At 41.7% G+C, this 18,302-nt stretch overlaps 1 protein-coding gene across 1 annotated transcript in view; it reads right to left on the bottom strand.

Annotated features, from left to right (window-relative positions):
- Nucleotides 1-18,302, bottom strand: part of SLC20A2 (solute carrier family 20 member 2) — a 63,932-nt gene that overhangs the window by 18,972 nt on the left and 26,658 nt on the right. The window contains 6 exon segments of the mRNA XM_033170491.1: nt 314-902; nt 2,833-3,036; nt 3,737-3,853; nt 7,414-7,510; nt 13,699-13,784; nt 15,694-15,834. Coding sequence (XP_033026382.1) covers nt 314-902; nt 2,833-3,036; nt 3,737-3,853; nt 7,414-7,510; nt 13,699-13,784; nt 15,694-15,834 — 1,234 coding nt within the window.

Here is an 18,302-nt window from a genome sequence, read left to right as displayed (position 1 = left end):
GTACACAAGCAATATGGCACCAAGAGGGAAGATGAAATCCAGCGTAAAGCCAATAAAAATAGTTCAGACTTGGAGCCTTCAATCTCAGATACGTGGTTTCATTTCTGTATTTGTTCTTCACACAAATGAAAGTTTTTCGCACATTGTGAAGATACAACCATAGATGCAGGAACTTTTTGAGCAATGCCTGCTTTTAAAACAGATCAGCATTACTAAGATTCTGCAGCAGATTTTACCTTGTTGGACTGCTGGAACAAACAACAGAACTTTTAAATGATGACATCGTTCATATATGCAAGTTCTCCTCACTTACCTGACATCATTGCCTCCGTGAGCAAACGATCCAAAGCAAGCTGTGAGGATCTGGAGAAAGTGAAAAAGCAGGTGAACCTGCGAGGAGTCCCTCTCATCTCTCTCATCCTCTGCAGGGTCTTCAGGGGGGTGGCTAGGATCTACTAACTCAGATGCCAGCTTCATCTCCACGCCACCTTCGTCAGCTTCGATTTCTGCTTCTGCCACGGCGTTGCAGTAGCTGGAGTAGCTGTCGTAACGAACCCTCTTTTTGGAATAGGAAACCGTGTCTGTAACTAGCTTTTCGCTATCTTCTGGGGTTGACGTATCAGCAGCCTTGAAGGACGAATGTACTGGCATCCCACAGATGGCAGCTGTGTAGCAAGTGTAACTATTGTTGCGCCGCAGCAGTTTGTAGTTGTTTTCTTGCGTCGGCCGGTTGTCGCTGCCTCTGTCTAGGTGTATTTTGTGCAGTAAGTCTTTGTACAATCCCGAGTCTTTGTGCACAGTGTGATACACATGAATATCGCTCTTCATGTGGCCGTCAAAATTAAAGGTGCCGTTGGAAATAGGAGATTTCACCATAGTCTGTGTCATTGAAAATGCTCTTCCTAAAACAGCAAAGGAAAGTATTTTTTTTTTCCCCAGAGGAAGCTAAAGACCTAAAGGCAACAGAACAGTGAAACTCCAAAGAAATATCACTCGTTTTATCATTTGTATGAGCATTTATGCTCCATCAAAGCATATATGCTGCTCCAAGTCCATTTTCTGGTGACCAAATTGGTCAAAGATAGGTAGGGAGAGAACACCAGAATATTCAGTGGAATCCACACTAGTCAAAGAGTTGGGAAATGGCCTTCAGGCATGATCAGGCCAAGTACTTTGTTGTTTGGGAGACAGACTGAGGATCTTTCCTCGCCAATTGCCAACCCCTTTTCCTCTTGGACTGCAGCATCAGCCAGCCACTCTGGGTTGAATGTCAGAAGAAAGAAACCCTTCTATTGGCCTGCTGGAGGGGAGGGGGGGTAGCCACCCACCTTTCCCCAATTGATTTATCCTCCCCAATTTCTCTTGTCTTTACCTTTAGATTGTAAGTCTGCAGGCAGGAACCATGTTATTTCAAGTTATCAATTAAGGTGTAGTAATAACATAAATAACTGCATACGGAAAGCCATTGCAGTGTAGCGGTTAGAGTGTTGGACTAGGACCTTGGGAGACCAGGGTTCAAATCCCCAGTCAGCTATAAAGCTCACTGGGTTACCTTGGGCCAATCACTACCTCTCAGCCTAACCTACCTCACAGGGCTGTTGTGATGATTAAATGAGGGGGTGGGACACCATGTACACCACCTTGAGCTCATTAAAGGAAAGGGTGGGGAATAAATGCAATAAATAAATATTTATTTATTTATTCCTGTTCAGCTACCGGAGTAAAATACTCTCGGTCTTTGGAAACAAAGACATAGTCTTGTATATTGGTGAAACATACAGTGGTACCTCGCAAGACGAATGCCTCGAACAATGAAAAACTCGCTATACGAAAGGGTTTTGTGATTTTTAGGTGACTCGCAAGATGAATTTTTCTATGGTCGTGCTTCGCAAGATGAAAATTTCAATGCAGTCCTATGGGAATTAAATTCCTATGCATTCCTATGCATTCCTATGGTCGTGCTTCGCAAGACGAATTTTTCGCAATACGAAACGACTCGTGGAATGAATTAATTTCGTCTTGCGAGGCACCACTGTAGTTCAGTATCTCAAATATTAAGACGCCACTTAAAAATGCAGCCAAAATTTTATGTCATTATTGTTCATTACCATTGATTTGACAGCAGCTTTAAATGCATCACCCACTAAGAGAAACTGTGGTAAACGAACAGGTAGCTATTTGAGAAGACAATACACAATTACACGGTGTAACATACAACTGTGTGTTGTTCTTTAAAAAACTGTTCTGCGCAAGCACCCAGAAAAAGAGCATGAGCGATTATCCAAAAAAGCAAAATGAAACCATATACTCTCTCATTTGATTCACCCTAGTTACAGGTGGGTAGCCGTGCTGGTCTGCCATAGTCGAAACAAAATAGAAAATTCTTTCCAGTAGCACCTTAGAGACCAACTGAGTTTGTTCTTGGTATGAGCTTTCGTGTGCATGCACACTTCTTCAGATACACTGAAACAGAAGTCACCAGATCCTTAAATATAGTGAGGTTGACAGGTTTTCCACACCTATCAGCTTATCACCCATTCCCACCACCCTCTGAGTAATACCCCTCCCCACTCCCTCACTATATTTAAGGATCTGGTGACTTCTGTTTCAGTGTATCTGAAGAAGTGTGCATGCACACGAAAGCTCATACCAAGAACAAACTCAGTTGGTCTCTAAGGTGCTACTGGAAAGAATTTTCTATTTTGATTCACCCTGTACATCAAAGAAGTTGGGGTGGGAAGGGGTTTTGCACAGAAGGGAATTGACCACTAGATATCAGCATGCAGCAACATGAAAACAGAGAAAATAATTTATGTGCTCTTGGCTTCTCACCATATGGCACACGTGGATGGCTCCCATTTGCTATATTATCTGATACACCAGCCTCTTCTGTTCCAGAGGCAGTAAGAGGAATAGTACTTTCATCATTTGCTTTGGCACCAGGAAGTTCTTTAAAGACAGGTGTATCCTCATCTTGTATTTTGTCAAGGCTTTCGTCAGATATCTTTGATAATGCCCCTTCTTTCTTTAACCGACCTAGGGGAAAAGCACAGTTTTTATAAGGATGGGTTAATTATCCACTCAACAGAAATAACTAGTATCACTTAAATAAATGAACTAACTGCTTTGCTCTTTTGTCAAGAAACCCAGAAAGTTGCCCACATCTGTAAGATTAAACTACCTCCAGAGACCGAGGAAACAGAATATTTGCTTCCACCTACACATCCATCTAATTTAAATCACTCAATCTGAAAATTTTGTTCCACGCTTCCTTGAGCTCAAAGCAGCCTAGCTGTTCTAGATAAATAAAATACTTTGGCTGGGACCCAAAGTACTACACGAGAAGTCTAAAGCTACTTTGGCTGAATGGGATTTCTGTTTCTCAAGTATCATTTCCCCCATTTGTCACACAGTAAGTAATTTTTGGAAATAAGTTAACTTTCAAAGGTATTTAAGATACGAAATAGGAATCTCCAGGGCGAGGGGGTGTTCTTTTTTGTTTGTTTTTTTAAAGTATGAAATCACAGTGAGCTTTCATGTTTTGGATCATGGCCTGCATTTTTAAAACACAACAACTAAAAACCAAAATGTCATGCTATGCAAGGCACAAAAAGGTCACCTGTCACAGTTATACTTAAAGCATCACTATTCTAGAAAACACACTGGAAAGATATTTCCTCAGACATTGGATTTAAAATTAAACACATTTTGACCTCCCCCAGCCCCCAAGACATACTTGCTATTTTTCTTTTCATCCATGGACACACAAATATCCAGACTAAGATAGCGAATATTACTGATACACCAATTGATATTAGCGCTATTGCCCACATAGGAAGAACGATTCCTAGGACTGAAAAAAAGAAGAAAAAATTACATCCTTCCATATTGGTTTTCTAACATTTACCATAACATATATATTTTTTTGCCCAGTCCTGAGGGGGAAGTGGCAACGGTGTGACTTCACACCAGCGCACCAGGCCCATCAACATGCTTTAGTACTGCCTCTTTGTTTGGATTGTGTGTCAGCCTTTGTGCAACAGACTCAAGTGCATCCATCTAAAATGACTGCAGTACTGTCCCCCAAAGTGTCAGACCACAGAGCAGAAGAATTTGTCAGCCGCTCACGAAATGTCAGGAACTCCTGAGGCTTCCCTGCTGCTTGAATTAGTGCATTGCCATCAACGCACACAAGTTCTGAACCTCATGTAGGGTTATCTACACCAAAAGCCTGCTTTTGGCGTGGTGCTCATCTGTTCTCCAACCTTCACAAGCAACCGTGAAACAGAGAATCCGGATTCCATCTAGACATCTTAACATCTGGATCATTTGGTCAGCACCTTTAAACAACCCTCTGCATGTATGCAGCCTCTGAAAACATCAGCCTTGATCATTTTCTGTATGTTCTGCTGTGTCAGAACCTTTGGCAATATACAACAAAGCAAAAGTTTTATAAAGTTATTCCGCCCCCCCCCCCAGTGGATCATGAGATAGGAGTTGCCCTGATGAATCAAACCTTCATATTAATCTCTGATAAGTTGTATGTTGAACGGTATAGAAATTCCTACAGAAAAAGAAATGATGCCTTGCGATTTCTATCCATTGGTCATTAGCTCTGAGCAAATTAATGGGAACATCATCTGTTGCCACAATTGTTGCCAGGGAGACCAGAAGTATGTTGCATGCTCCGGCCCATGGGGTCACAAAGAGTTGGCATGCTCTGGTCCATGGGGTCACAAAGAGTTGGACACGACTAGATGACTAAACAACAACAAGCCATGGAAGCAAGGTCCACCATCCCTTTCCATTCTTATTAAGCCCACCAAGATCTTTATCGCTCTCATGTAAGCTGCCCAGATCACAAGGGTTTGAGTTGCCACTGTGTTCAGCACTGAAGTTCACTACGGCCTCTTTACATTTCTGTTCATTTGAAAAATGGGTATGAGGCTTTCCACCCCACTGTAAAGGTCATCTCCTTTGGCTTGACCTCTACACCAAGAAAACATCTATTACACTCTGTGGCAGCTTTCTAAAAGAATTTCCACATAGCGCTCATGATGATTGCTCACCAGCTATGACTCCGCTGCAAAATTTTGCAGCGGCCCCTTATTTAACTAATATCACTAATGAAGCCTATAGATGGGCCTTCTCTAGAGCCCGTTTCCAGACAATGCCTTCAGCAGTGCTGTATGGCAAAATTATGAAGGTTCCAGTGCATGCGCGTCTCTGTCCCTGCATGTCTAACAAGGTAGAATCCGTTACTCACATCCTTTTATTTTGCAAATTCTATAGTGAAGAACGTGCTTGATTTATTTTACCCCTTTTAACAAAGTTTACGCCCTTACAACACTATTTGGAATCCTTCCCCGAAATTTTTACGAAAATATCTTCTGGAGGATTCTTCAAGTCTAGTTTCATATGATGTGGCTAAATTCTGCACTTTAGCTACTGAGAAGCGTAGATCTCTTGTATTGAATAACACACTGTAAAGTTCCTTTGTGTAATTGTTTTATCTCTGGTGATGTTGTTGCCGATTTTTCTCTGTTTGGATTTATGATTTTTTTGTACTGCTGGCTCTTGCCGTAATAAAACTGACTGACTTGACTTGGCTATGACTCCAACATGGGCCACTGAATTTGCCATAATGCTGCACATATAATTATCTGCCTTCCATCACAGCATGCATACTCTTAAATACCTACAGGCCCAATTCTGTACACAGGTCATGCAAGCCAGCATTGTCAATTGACAGGAGATGTAATGTGGTTTTAATTGGTAAAAATAGCATGGAAGTCCAAAGCCACGGGCATAATTTCTGGTGCTTTTCTCATTGAAGCCCTCACAGTACTTCACCCATGATACACAAACCAGCAGTTGTTAAGCACAGCTCCTTTCCTTGAATCTGATACATGTCAAAATAGGGTCAATGCTTTCGTTTCATTGGGAATGGCAGCTGCCCGTATCTTTTGTCACCCTACATACAACTGATCTGGTACAGCTGCCTATTTTTAACACGCAAACCAAATAAAATAAAAAAATTACATGGTGGTACTTGTGATACAAGTAAAAGCACAAGATTTTAAATCCAAGTCATTTCCTCTGTAACTCAGGACACTTGCATACACATCTGCTCAAAAGATTGGTGCCATTATAAAAACACATGGGCAGAGCACTGTGCATCAGATTGGACAATCTGCTGTTGCTACTGAACTGCATCTGGTGTTAACCGTAAAACTAAAGCAATAACAGCTTGTGCCAGTTTACAAGTTCAACATAATACAGGACAGTGGTGTGTTGCCTTGTTCTACTGATCACAAAAAGTAATAATAATAATAATAATAATAATAATAATAATAATAATAATAATAATAAATTTTTATTTATACCCCGCCCTTCCCAGCCAAAAACCGGGCTCAGGGCGGCTAACACTAATTAAAATCACAGCAAAAACATAAAAACAATCAATTAAAAATACAGATTAAAATACAAATTTAAAAATTCAAAATTAAAACTGCAGTCTCATTGTCAAATAGCCCACCAATAAAAAAATGAAGCATAACTATCAAACAGAAACCAACCCAAAGGCCAGGTGGAACAGCTCCGTCTTGCAGGCCCTGCGGAAAGATGCCAAATCCCGCAGGGCCCTGGTCTCTTGTGATAGACTGTTCCACCAAGTCGGGGCCAATACTGAGAAAGCCCTGGCCCTAGTTGAGGCCAACCTAGCATCTTTGTTGCTCGGGACCTCCAAAAGATTATTATTTGAGGACCTTAAGGTCCTACATGGGACATACCAGGAGAGGCGGTCCCTTAGGTACGAGGGTCCTAAAATGAGGATGCATTTTATTCAGCTACCCTTTATCAGCAAATGTGCATATTTAGAACATGAAGTTTCAGCTTTCGACAGAAACAAAATCAGGGCAACTTTGGATGTTAAACTTTGGTATGTGCCTAAGGTTTTTTTAAGTGAGCATATCAAATGCAACAAATATGTGTCTTGAAACATGCACATGGGCAGAGCACACTTGTCAAGAGACTGTGGCTGGCTGTGAATCCATGTGGGTGGTAAATCCTATGTAGCAAACACATGATGTGCAAAGTGGCCCTCACAGATCTACAATGGCTTGGGTGAAAACATACTAGTTTATCTTGCTTTTCCAGGAACTGCTGTCTGAATGTGTCCCTTCTTTTACGGAAAGCAAAACCAGCCTTAAATAAGATGTCAGTTGTAACATTTATCATCTCTTTTTGTCCTTTACCAATCATCCAGCATCCAGAATGATATTCAGAAGACCCAAAATTTCCCTATGAATTATTACTTTTGGTAATTTTTGAAGCCTTTGTCCTTCTTCACAAAGTGATTTGACTACAGCCGGCATGTAACATAGTGGACTTTGTAAGTCAGATAATACTCACCCGGGGCACCTGTATACATTATAGAGAACACATTAATTGTTATTGTAGTAGCATAGAAGACTGGAAGGGCTCGAAGACCATTGGGTACAGGGTCTTCCTGTATAAAGAATAAAAGAAGATAAAATATCACAGCTTTGATACTGCATCAGATACAGTCAGTCAAAAAAAAAAATCAACTTACTCCAAATAAGGAGGCCCTGAATATTTGCTAGCAAAAATTCAGGCTTTATTCCCCAAATATGGCACAAAGCAAAAAAGAAAAATGTGGCTTCTGAATTCTGAAATCAGCCCCAGATTAAAAAATGAGGACAGACAACAGCCAACGGCTGGATGAGTTAAAACTGTAAGAGGCACCATCGGCTGGTTCTGTTGTCCCCACTGTAAGAGGTAACAACGCCCAAACAAATATTGTAACAGACACACAGAAACACAACTGTCACCGTGTTGCTAGACAGGGGCCCCATTTCCATGAATAAGAAACAATTCTGGAAATGGTTGCACTATATCCTGGGGACAGAGTACGTCGCTTCATTTGTACAGACAGATTTCTAGGCAGACAGGATCTGACAAGTCAGAGTTATATCCCTTATGAGTCTGTTCTGTTCCCTAGTCTGTCATTCCCTCTCACTGGCTTGCCCATTCAGAGACCCACGCAATTTTAGGAGTGTAGAAAATTCTCTTGTTAGGAGATAGAAAGATTAAAGCACTTCACCTCCCTGGGGAGATTTGGCAGGAAAGGGAAATTATCAGGAGGTCTATGAGCTTTACCCTTCCTTGCCTCAGAACCAAGGGAGAGTTTTGATTAGAGCAGGAGGCAGGCTGCCAAACTACATATCAGTGTTACAGCAAAACAGAAATCTATGTTCACTGTCCTTATGCAGTAATTGCTGGGAGGAGTGGAACCACAAAGAATAAATGCTTCTTCAGGGCTGGTCTCCAAGAACTTTCAGTACCCCTACATGCACCATGCTATCCCTTGCTTTCCTCCAGGTTAACGGTAAGAACACAGGCTGCCAGGAAATTTGTTTAACTGGAAGTTCAAGCAAGCAAGCAAAACAGCCCTAAGGGAAGGGCCATAAGCTCATTGACAGAGTATCTGTTTGCATGAAGAATGTCTCGGGTTCAATCCCTGCCATTTCCAGGTAGAGCTAGGAGAGAAGCCTGTCTGAAATCCTGCAGAGCTGCTGCTAGTCAGGGCAGGCAGTGCTGAGCTAGACGGACCCAACAGACCCAATAGTCTGACTCAGTATGGTAGTTCCCTGTGCTCCTAAAAGAGCCATATTTTTAATTCCAATTTAAAGTTGGCTTGTTTCAATCAAGCCGCAGTTAAGATTAACCACAGGCTCCAATGAAATGAACCATGGGAGTAAACACTGTTTATAGGTGAGCACAGTCACTGAATACTGGATCTGTCCACCATATTAAGTCTTCATTTAAAAATTAATTGCTCTGAAACTTTAAACCTCAAGGGACTTTGAAATAAACATTTAATGTTGCCTCCCTATAATCATGAAAATGCAAGGCTATCAACAAACAATCAGCCCTCACTGGAGGGTTTGTAGTGTACAGGCATCCTCCGCCCCACTTATGTGGGGGTTACGTTCTAGGGCCCTGTGCACGTAAGTAAAAATTGCCTAAGTGGGAAGCGCCCTCTTAAAAGCCTCTTCCTACTCTCTCTCTACACAACTCTCACTTCAACTAGAATTGAAGCTCTAGAGCCACCTGGAGTCTGGAGAATGTGCAGAAAAGTGGCCACTGCTGCTGCTGCGCTACCGCATGTCAGCTGCTAGGCGGGGAGGCTGAGCAGTGGAAACAAAAGCCCTGCTGCGCCTCCAGTCTCTTTGGGACTTCCTCCGCCCTCAGTGAAATCCTCTTTGGGCTCTGGAGAGGGTTTCTTGGTTTTAATTTATTTCTTTGTTTGTTTGGTTGGTTGTTTCCCAGTGTGGCGATCACCCAAACTTAGGCTTGGCATAGAAGGAGTTAAAAGGGAATAACCAGTAAGAACCTTTAGGGGGCGGAGTTATGTGGGCTATATAAACCCTTCCCGGGGAAGGAAGAGGGTTCTTTAGTCGGTTCTTTGGTTCTTTAGTCTGTTCTTTAGTCTTTTGGGCTTGTCTTTAGGCTTGTCGTTTGTCTTTACCTAGGGGGCTTGTTGTGGGTATTGAGAGGTTGGAAGAAGGGTGGCAAGGGAAGGAGTAGGAACAGGGGTGGGAGAAATCGTTGGGCACTGTTGTTAACAAGAACACAACCAAGAAAGTACTGTTTATTCAGAAACCACATGCTTATGTACCAAACTTCAAATAAAACAGTTTTGTTCCAATATTCTCCTTGACTGAACTGAGTGAAGTAAATACCAGACAGACTAGTTGGTGGTAGCGGTTAATTAATAAAGTGGTGAGTGCAGGTATCAACGGACCGTTAAACGTCTGGGGGACCTGTGCAGGTTGAGCGGACCGCCACACCCGGCACCGTGAACATACATGATCATGCATAAGTGGGGTGATGCCTGTTATCATCACAACCTTCAATTTGCATGAAGTCATGGTGGCAGAGAGCAAAAGAGAGGACAGGTTTATAAACGGCAGTTTTAAACAACTGCAGAAGTTTGAACAAAGGAAACTGGGGGGGGAGTAGGGGGAGTAGTGATTTTAAACAATGGCAGAGGTTTGAGTAGAGTGAGCAAAGGGCAACACTGAGCGAGGGAAAGTGGCAGGGGAGTTGGCAAACGCAGACAGTGGGGCACAGCCTCTGGTAATATAGTAAGATTTTCACCGGCATTTCTAAATGTTGGAAAAAACTTTTTGAAAGAGGGACTTTGTATAAGTAGCTATTGACAAAAAATGGTAGAGGACATCAAAGTTGTGGGTATCACAGGCAATCAGATCAGGGTTACAGAAAGAGGTTGGGATCCTTTGTTTTGATTTCCTGAGTGGATAATATCTGTTTACAGTTTCACAGTCTCTTATTCTGAAGCTTTGGCAAATTGAAAGATATTTGAAAGAGGACAGGAATGTTTTACAGGCATTTCTGATGAGCGATGTAGCAGTGTTCCAGTAAAATGGGTTGCATTTCAGTGTTGAAAGCACACACTGATCTCTGGATGCTTCAGCGCTGCTAGAAATATGCCCGCACCTAAAGCAACTCAGCAACGAACTCAGCTTCAGACTCTGGACTGTAGGTGCAGTTGATAAACTTTTCTTTATTTAGTCAACAGAGAGAAGCAGTGCACAAACAGTGGCATATACTACCGTATTTTTCGCTCCATAGGGCGCACCGGACCATAGGGCGCACTTCGTTTTTAGAGGATGAAACAAGAAAAAAAATTCTTTTTCTGGTTTTCCTCCTCTAAAAGCCCTGTTTTTTAGGATCAGCTCAAATTTGTGCAGCTTTTTTTGCAAAGGGAAAAGCCCTGGTTTTTTTGAGGATCAGCTCAAAGTTTTGCAGCTTTTTGCAAAGGGAAAAGCCCTGTTTTTTTAGGATCAGCTCAGATTTGTGCAGCTTTTTGCAAAGGGAGAAAAGCAAAGTTTCTTTTGCAATGGGGGAAAGGCAAAGAGGAAAATCCCTGTTTTAATGGTGTTCAACTCACATTTCTACAGCTTCTTAAGGAAAGGGAGCCGTTTCTACAGTTTCCAGACAGATAATCTAATCAACCAGTCACATGTCGCTGGGGAAACAAACAACCTCCCTCTGCAGCACATTCAACAAACGAGGCCTGGGCAAGGAGGCGGGGCTGAAAGGGAGCCAGGGACTCTTATCTCTCTCCCGATCTCTTGCTGACCAGCTGCTGAGCAGGGTCCTTTCAACACCCCCTTTTCTCTTTGTAAAATAAACAGCACAATCCTCTTTTGGCCCCTGGGCAATTCGGCTCCAGGGACCACCATTCGCTCCTAAGACGCACAGATATTTCCCCTTACTTTTTAGGAGGAAAAAAGTGCGTCTTATGGAGCAAAAAATACGGTAATTATCCTCTACAGCTTGTAGCTGTGTATTACGTTTCAGAGGAAATCCAGCCAGATGGGCGGGGTACAAATAATAAATATTATTATTATTATTCAGAGTTATTCCACAGTCCTTGTTAGCTCTCTGCAATATTAAAATAAGAAAAAAGGAACAGGGAAAGTGAGAAATGGCAACTCACGATCAGTGGGAGTAAGAACCAAAATCATGTGTTTTCTTTCAGCTCTCCTCCCATACATTTGCTTCTGGGGACAGATCTAGTCCAAAAGAGGGCCAGACATGCAACCTACTGTCAGTTCGACTTATGCATGTCACTCTCTAATTTCAAAATGCCATTGGCTTTCAGGCAAATTCAAATTCCATAATTAGAACCTATGAATTTATCACTTGAGTGCCGATGTCCTTAACACAGGCTACTGAAACCTCATGACTGATTTGAGTCCCTTTAGGGCTTTACAAAACATTTGCATCTTTCCTAAGAATCTTACACGATGGGAGCTCAATATTTTAACCATTTACTAAACTTACGGCAAAAATAATTTTGCTCTTTGAACACATGGTGTATCTGACCCCTAATTAAAATTGCGTCCTGGGTGTCTTGACTGCCGCTGAACAATTTAAATTTCAAAAGGCAAAACAACGGGGTAGCCATCCCAGAACCCGTTTTAACAATGACATTAGAAAATGCTAGTGACTGTGGCAGGTGATGTATGGAGGGTGGGCCTGTTTACTGGGAGGATGCATGTTAACGTGTAGGCATGCATCTCTGTGCACAGTGACACATCACAAACAGTACCACTTAGTGGAGGCTGAACCAATATTGGGGTAGCAAATGGGTTCTGCCCCCACCCCAAAAACCCTTTACTGTTCCCTGAAATAAGTGAACAGAGTGATTTGATTACATGGGAGTAAATAAAATGGGGAGCAAAATAAAATGAGGGCTAAATCTCCTTGGGGTGACTTCACGCCTAAGGGAGGTTTTGCCCCCTATCACCTGTGTACTTTGATCCGCAGCCTGTTTACTTTGATCCGCATAATCCAATAAGAGCCTGCCCGCAGACTGTCTTGCCAGAGTGGTACATGCTCTAGTTATCTCCCGCTTGGACTACTGCAATGCGCTCTATGTGGGGCTACCTTTGAAGGTGACCCGGAAACTGCAATTAATAATAATAATAATAATAATAATAATATAATAATAATAAGTTATTATTTATACCCCGCCCATCTGGCCGGGTCTCCCCAGCCACTCTGGGCGGCCTCCAACAAATACCAAAATACAATACAGAGTCACAAATTAAAAACATCCCTAAACAGGGCTGCCTTTAGGTATTTTCTGAATGTCAGGTAGTTGTTTATTCCCTTGGCTTCTGACGGGAGGGCGTTCCACAGGGCGGGCGCCACTACCGAGAAGGCCCTCTGCCTGGTTCCCTGTAGTTTTGCTTCTCGCAGTGAGGGAACCGACAGAAGGCCCTCGGCGCTGGACCTCAGTGTCCGGGCTGGACGATGGGGGTAGAGACGCTCCTTCAGGTATACAGGACCGTGGCAGCTAGAGATCTACATTGGCTCCCAGTACGTTTCCGAGTACAATCAAAGTGTTGGTGCTGACCTTTAAAGCTCTAAACGGCCTCGGTCCTGTATACCTGAAGGAGCGTCTCCACCCCCATCGTTCAGCCCGGACACCGAGATCCAGTGCTGAGGGCCTTCTGTCGGTTCCCTCACTGCAAGAAGCAAAGCTACAGGGAACCAGGCAGAGGGCCTTCTCGGTAGTGGCGCCTGCCCTGTGGAACGCCCTCCCATCAGAGGTCAAGAGAATAAACAACTACCTGACATTCAGAAAATACATGAAGGCAGCCCTGTTTAGGGAAGTTTTTAATCTGTGATATTTTAAATGTATTTTAATATTTGATGGAAGCTGCCCAGAGTGGCTAGGGAGGCCCAGCCAGATGGGCGGGGTACAAATAATAAATTGTTGTTGTAAAAATCCAGCCTCATTTATACACTAACACCCTGACTTCCATTTTTGGAACACTAGAACCCAACGGAATCCTAGGAATGAATAACTTGCATGAATATCAAGCCATTTTAAGATGAACTTAGCATTCTTGAACTACACTTTGAAACCTGAATAAGTAAATGTACCTTCTGCAGACTTCATAAAGAAAATCTACGGGTACCAAGATTACTAAGGGAATAGGGCATATGACAGCCTCTGGAGTGCATTTTCAGTATGGGGGGGTAGCTGGCGGTGAAGAACAGCAAAGCCTATTTGTCACTTACATTACAGTCTTACCAGCAACAAAAACAGGAAGCACAAATTTCGCCACTAACCTTATTTAAGATGAAGAATCTAATCAGCAGAAACAGCACACCAGACATCATACCAGATAACAATGGGGAGATAAACCAAGAAGCAACTGAATAAAAGCAAAACAAGAAAAAAAGATTGAAAATATATAATTTCCAATGTGTGCTAAAATCCTATCCAATAAAAATATTACAAGCATTTGACAACACACATTTATTTTGTATTGATCCTGGATACTGCAAAAAAAAAAAATGTTTTACAGGTTGGAAGAAAAAAAGAAGTGTGTGCCAACTCACAATCCTCCTGAAATTAGGAATGTTTAAGTCTCATTGATTTCAATGTGAGTGTTTAGTGCGAAACTGCATGAAAAGGGAATATTTTTAGCTGGATAGTTAGCATATTTTCCCCTGAAAGGCTTACCACACTGCCTTAACAGCTGTTAAACTGAAAGTAAAAAATTGCATCTCCTCACCCACTCACCCATCCCTCAATGTCTATTTTGAAAAATAAAAATAAAAAATCTATAGATGCTAGACAGTGATGATAGAAAAATCATTCAACTCAGTACTGGAATACTCTATGGATAACAATGGCATTTAAGAGAGAATGGAGCATTTTTGCAAGTCCCAAACTGCACAAGGGAGTTACAGAAGTTTAATCATAAGATTAAACTGGCGTGCTCTGGTCCATGGGGTCACGAAGAGTCGGACACGACTGAACGACTGAACAACAACAATCGTAAGAAAAACTCAAGTTTTTTAAGAATGATTGCTATCATGCCTGTTCTGTATGTCTTTTAAAACACAAAGAACATTCTGCTAAACACAGTCGGAAAACTCACCATGGTCATGTCCCTAATGATGGTCTAACACCAACACAGAGTACTTTGGAACACCACAGCTTCAGATGTCATTTAAATTTGTGTTATTTTTCAGCACAAATACACTGAATTAAAAATAAAGAAATTCTACTTTAGGTCAGATGTCTTGCAGCTCTGGAGGGATTAAGAAATGTGCATGTCCCCAATAAGCATGCACAGCACATTATGCTTTGAAGTATTAACTGTGGTCACGTTTAATTAGAAATGTAAAGCTATCAATTCTCACATAACAAAATAAAAAAATAAAAAAATCCTTCCAGTAGCACCTTAGAGACCAAGTAAGTTTGTTCTTGGTATGAGCTTTCGTGTGCATGCACACTTCTCCAGATGCACACAAAAGTTCATACCAAGAACAAACTTAGTTGGTCTCTAAGGTGCTACTGGAAGGAATTTTTTTTTTTTTTTTTTTTTTGGACTATGGCTGACCAACACGGCTACCTACCTGTAACAACAAAAACTGAGAAATAAAACAGACGTGAAACCAGTGTTTGACTTCCAGTGGTCTAAGGAAAGCAGCTATAACAACTCTTGTTATCTCTCTCCATGTCAGTATTTAAAGTGCACATGAGCTCGGTTCAGACTTCACGGAACCTGATTTCCAAAATGCACTTTGGGGCACTTCCATGCTTCTTCCTCCCTTCTGTAATTTGATATGGTTTAACCATAATTAACTATCAGGACTGCTTGAAACTATGCTGTAGAAGCATGACTTGAAGAGGGGATGTACTTCAGACATCTGAACTAGAGCTAACTAGGATTACAGGAATGGAAAGAATCAGGGGAGATCTCCAAATGTGGTTTAGAAATCAGATCCCAGGACATGTGAGATAGTGTTTGTTATTTCCAGGGGTAAAACTTTTTTTCTCTTTTCTTTTGTCACAGCCCAACCCTTTGTTGTGAAATAATGTCATCACACTACAGAGACAGAGACAGCCATGGGCTCAACCTCTTTCCCTAATACATTTATTCTGGGTCTAATCAAACTGTAATCTGCTATTATGTCCAAACTGGCCGATTACACTATAGCTCCCAAACAAAAAAGTATAGCAAAATTTTAAGATCATGTTTCTATAATGCCATTTTCAGTCAATGTATGTTTGTGCACAAACCTTCACAAATAAAAGGAAATGTCAATTACCAATCTTGACAAGCTCCATCCATTGAACTCCTTTTGTGCCGATTGCAACTAATGAGAATCCAATAGTGGCACCGACAATGCAGTGAGTTCCAGATATCGGTAGCTTCAAGAACGATGCTATCAGCTGCCAAACAGCAGAACCTAAAAGTTAAAGCAAGGACAAAATAATTAGTATAAACATTAATGGCCAAACACTTAGGTTAGCCTTCTTGTTTGAGGGCACACCAACCCAGTCTTTCAGAATATTTTTGCTCGTAGACAGTCAAAAAAACATTTCTGGAAAGGATTACAGAGCTCAAGTACAAGCTTTCTCCAACACTGCTTCTATTTATTTTGCATTACAAATCGTACTCCTAATAGATTTAAACTGTATAAAGGCCACAATGCTTCTTTTGCCTTAATGAACCTCTGCCCTATTTAACGCATGTTAGCCCAGTACTGAGGTAGAATAATGGTTTTTTGCTAGACTGTAATTGCAGCCTATCCATTCACCTCCCCTTCACTACACTGTAAGCTTCCGATCTCCGAAACAGGACAAGGAATAGCAATTTAGAAACCAGACTAGTAGAATTCTAAGGTGCCTGGATAGTCTTGCAAGGTAAGGAATACGCAAAAGTCCTTTAGAAAAAGAGCAAGCTATCAAAACTGGTGAAGTGGCCAACTGCCTTCTACAATCTTTATTTGTTCTGTCTTGAACAATACAGTGGTACCTCTGGTTATGTACTTAATTCGTTCCGGAGGTCCGTTCTTAACCTGAAACTGTTCTTAACCTGAAGCACCACTTTAGCTAATGGGGCCTCCCGCTGCACCGCCAGAGCACGATTTCTGTTCTTATCCTGAAGCAAAGTTCTTAACCTGAAGCGTTATTTCTGGGTTAGTGGAGTCTGTAACCTGAAGCGTATGTAACCCGAGGTACCACTGTATGCACAGAAAAAGAAAATGGAAAACAATTTCATGTCATTTTATATTTTCAACTGCTATTTAATTTTTAAAAGAACACAAAATTTATATTCCCCATTAGATTCAAACCAAAGTTTTTGGGGGCTTTTATTAATGTCTCAAGTTCTCCTTTGGCACCAAAGTACCTTTAGCTGGAGAGATGTTAATAATTCGTACTATATAACTGAACTTTTCAGAAATGTAGCCAGGAAAACTACTTTATTAGTAAGATTTATCCACTCCTCTCAGTACTTAGCTCTGCATCATCCCTGTCAAGAGCATCAGAGTGCATAAAACCTGGAGTGGAAAATTTAAGTCTGTTAAAAGGGCACGAATGTATGCTGGAGTCGTGCTCTTTAAACAAGAGGATATTGGTCCAGATCAGGGGTAGGCAACTTGAGGCCCACGGGTCGAATGCGGCCCAATCGCCTTCTAAATCCAGCCCGTAGACGGTCCAGGAATCAGCGTGTTTTTACATGAGTAGAATGTGTCCTTTTATTTAAAATGCATTTCTGGGTTATTTGTGTGGCCTGCCTGGTGTTTTTACATGAGTAGAATGTGTCCTTTTATTTAAAATGCATCTCTGGGTTATTTGTGGGGCCTGCCAGGTGTTTTTACATGAGTAGAATGTGTGCTTTTATTTAAAATGCATCTCTGGGTTATTTGTGGGGCATAGGAATTCATTCATATATTATTATTATTTTCAAAATATAGTCCGGCCCACCACATGGTCTGAGGGACAGTGGATCAGCCACCTGCTGAAAAAGGTTGCTGACCCCTGGTCCAGAAGTTTGCTCCCTGGGAGATTGTATTTTTATAATATATAATTTATGATCTATAGCACACCCACCCCGAAAAATCATAGAATGCCACAATACATTGAAAAATATACACACCCCAATCTTGCCACATGCCCCTCAAACATTAATAACAGTAGATGCAAATGATAAAAAATCCTCACAGTTTATGACCTACCAAGATGAACACAGCCCATCAGCTAGGATGGTGAAGCTCTTGTTTTGCTGCATGACTAGGACTGTAAGAATAGGAGGTTTGTCAAGTGCTAGGCAAGCTAAAATATATGTATGGTGTGGGAATTATAGTTTAGCCAGGCGCTGGCATGCCACGCCTCTCTATCAAGATAGAATAATTAATATGTAAGTGTTGGCATGCCACACTAATTAACCAAGATACCACACTAATTAATCAACCTACAGAGCCTCAATTGGCACGCCATATGGCTCTGTGGGCATTGTGGGCACCAAGTTGGGAAACACATGTTTAGGCAGAGCAGGAGAACAAAGGAATAGCTGGAAAAGTACTGGGGGATCATGAGGTGTTCAGCGGGAGGGGGTGAGTAATGAAGATGTCATATGGGTGTAGCCAAAGGAGCAACTTCCATATTTGGTATTAGAAGGCACACCATTCCTTATTTGGTCTTTGGAGTTCTCTCTGCATGTTAATGTTTAACCTAGCTGTAAGTTTTCAATAAAAGGAGCCCCCGAGAATGCCTTGTGGCGGCCTTCCCTTCACATCATCCTGTTCATCGCGTCAGTTAATTTCCCACAATCAACAATATCTAATATTAGTTTTAATATCTAATATTTCATAACAACAGTATGGGAAGCTGAATCTGAGGTTGTGCTTTAACAGATTAGGCAGGACTGTCA

Source organism: Lacerta agilis, chromosome 14, assembly GCF_009819535.1.
Source record: "Lacerta agilis isolate rLacAgi1 chromosome 14, rLacAgi1.pri, whole genome shotgun sequence".
Lineage (NCBI taxonomy): Eukaryota > Metazoa > Chordata > Lepidosauria > Squamata > Lacertidae > Lacerta > Lacerta agilis.
This window is presented reverse-complemented; position numbering and strand designations above follow the sequence as displayed.